At 40.7% G+C, this 2491-nt stretch overlaps 1 protein-coding gene across 1 annotated transcript; it reads right to left on the bottom strand.

Annotated features, from left to right (window-relative positions):
* Nucleotides 1–431: 431 nt before the first annotated feature.
* On the bottom strand, nt 432–2112 carry LOC148563691 (uncharacterized). Its single transcript, XM_088486906.1, has 3 exons — nt 1892–2112; nt 1534–1675; nt 432–851 (listed from the first exon to the last, which is right to left on the bottom strand). The coding sequence occupies exons 1-3, from the start codon at nt 2110–2112 to the stop codon at nt 432–434; spliced, it is 783 nt and encodes a 260-aa protein (XP_088343032.1).
* Between the last annotated feature and the right edge of the window lie 379 nt (nt 2113–2491).

Below are 2491 nucleotides of genomic sequence, written 5' to 3'. Positions count from 1 at the left end.
AGTCGGCCACATCCCTTTGCAAAGTCGGCCAAAAGGAGCCGGCTCAGATCACTTTCTTGTCTAGTGATCATGCTCCTAAGTGATTTCCACATATGCCATTATGAACTTCTTCCAGGACCTCTTTAGTCTTAGAGGTCGGGACACACTTTAGTAGAAGTGTGGATACTCCTGTTTTATAGAGAATGTTGTGGACCAATGTATAGTTTTGTGCTTCCCTTATGAGCCTCCTTACTCCTTTTTATCTTTTGGGGTGATATCAAATTTAAGATATTTGATTATGGGAGTTATCCATCCTAGGCTTTGGTTGGATATCGTCATTGTATCCGACTTGTCTTCTTCCTTCAATACTGATGATGCGTGGAGAGTTCCTGGATCAGCCTTCTATTGTTGCCCCCTGACTTAATGCTGGCTAATTTAGAGAGGGCATCTGCTCAGGCATTGGATTCCTGAGCTATATGTCGAACTTCTCTTTTTGAGAACTGTGCTAATTGTTCATGTGCTTCTTCCAGGTACTTCCTAATGTTGGGGTCTTTAGCTTGATAAGTACCGTTAACTTGGAAAGTTATCACTTGAGAGTCACTAAACACTATCAATCTTTTTGCCCTTACCTCTTTAGCGAGCTTCAAGCCAGAAAGCAAAGCTTTATATTCTGCTTGATTGTTAGAAGCAGGAAACTCGAACTTTAGTGATAGTTCAATCCGAGTTCCTTCTTCATTCTCCATGATAACTCCTACTTGACTTCTAGCTTTGTTGGATGATCCATTTACGTACAAATTCCAAGTTGACGAATTTTCCCATACTTTAGTGTATTCTGCCACAAAGTCGGCTAAATACTGTGATTTGATGGCTGTCTGAGTTTCATATCTTAGGTCAAACTCGAATAGTTCTATAGCCTATTGTAGCATCCTTCCTGCAATGTACGTCTTCTGTAGAATATACTTCGTGGGTTGATTAGTTCGGACCTTTATAGTGTGAGCTTGAAAGTAAGGTCAGAGCCTTCTAGAAGTGATGATAAGGGTGTATGCAAACTTTTCTATCTTTTGATAGTTTAGTTCTGCCCTCTGTAGTGCTTTGCTCACAAAGTAGATGGGTTGTTGTCCGTGTTCACCTTCTTGGACCAAAGCTGAGGCTATAACACGACTTGCTACTGCTAGGTAGAGAATGAGCTCCTCCCTTGGGACAGGTCAGGTAAGTATTGGGGGTTGGCTTAAGAATGTTTAAAGTTCTAGAAGGTTTGTTCACATTTCTGACTCCATTCAAATTGGTTCCCTTTTTTAAGTATTGAGAACAAGGGTAGACACTTCAGAGTTGATCTTGCTAGAAACCTAGACAATGCTGCCAACCTCCCATTTAGTTGTTGTACTTCCTTGAGGTAAGTCGGACTTTTCATTTCCAATATTATTATACATTTGTCCAGGTTGGCCTCAATGCCTCTTTGAGTGAACACGAAGTCCAAGAACTTCCCGGCTTCTACTACAAAAGTGCATTTGAAGGATTTAACTTCATCCCATGCTTCCTTATTGTGGAAAATACCTTGGATAAATTAGTCAAAAGAGAAAAGTCATCTCGGGTCTTGACGAGCATATTTTCCACATATACCTCCATTAGTTTTCCAATGTGAGATGAAAATACCTTATTCATTAGTCGTTGATATGTAGCTCCAGCATTTTTCAGTCTGAAATACATTACTACATAACAATAGTTAACCTTTGGAGTAATGAAAAAAAAGTCATTTCTTAGTCTAGTTTGTACATCGGGATTTGATTGTATCCCAAGTACGCATCCATGAAGGTCAAATATCTATATCTTAAGCTCAACCAGGGCATCAATACTAGAGAGAGTGTATGGATCCTTGGGACAAGCTTTGTTGAGGTCGGTGTAATCAACATACATCTTCCATTTTCTATTCTGCTTTTTTACAAGGACCACATTAGCCAGCCACAAGGGATACTTTACTTCCCTTATAAACCCAGTTTCTAATAAGGCTTGCACCTGTTCTTCCACAACTTGTGTTCTTTCAAGACCGAGCTTCCGTCGCTTTTGCTGAACAGGTCGAAAACCTGGATAAACGGCGAGCTTGTGTGACATGAGGTCGGGGTTTATACCAGGCATATCGGAGGCTTTTCAGGCAAAGAGATCGGAATTCCTTTGTAAGAGAACAACGAGTTGTGCCTTTAGACCTTCCTCCAAGTTGGCCCCTATACTCGTAGTCTTTTCTGCCTGATCTCCAATTTGTACCTTTTTTATCTTTCCTTTAAGTTGGGGACGTAGCTCTTCCCGAACTCAGACACTGCCGAACTCAATAGTATTGACTTCTTTACCTCTTGTACTATCTTTTAAGTTGAAACTTTCATTGTAACACTATCTTGCCAAATTCTGGTCTCCCTTTACAATAGCGATTCCTTCTGCAGTTAGGAACTTCATACACAGGTGGGGTGTAGAGACAACTGCAGCTAGTCGGTTTAAAGTGGTTCGGCCTATTAAGCCATTG

The sequence above is a fragment of the Arachis ipaensis genome, chromosome B5, assembly GCF_059453495.1.
Source record: "Arachis ipaensis isolate K30076 ecotype BB chromosome B5, ASM5945349v1, whole genome shotgun sequence".
Classification (NCBI taxonomy): Eukaryota; Viridiplantae; Streptophyta; class Magnoliopsida; order Fabales; family Fabaceae; genus Arachis; species Arachis ipaensis.
The sequence above is the reverse complement of the archived record's forward strand: the minus strand, read 5'-3'. Positions and strand labels throughout refer to the sequence as shown.

Bases quoted from the DNA above. Each gene is read 5' to 3' on its own strand.
- LOC148563691 (XM_088486906.1), bottom strand. From the start codon at position 2,112: ATGCCTGGTATAAACCCCGACCTCATGTCACACAAGCTCGCCGTTTAT. The intron at 1,676-1,891 runs GTATGTTGATTA...AATGTATTTCAG, and splicing joins CAGAATAGAAAATGGAAGAT to ACTGAAAAATGCTGGAGCTA. The intron at 852-1,533 runs GTATTTTCCACA...TATGAAACTCAG, and splicing joins TTTTGACTAATTTATCCAAG to ACAGCCATCAAATCACAGTA.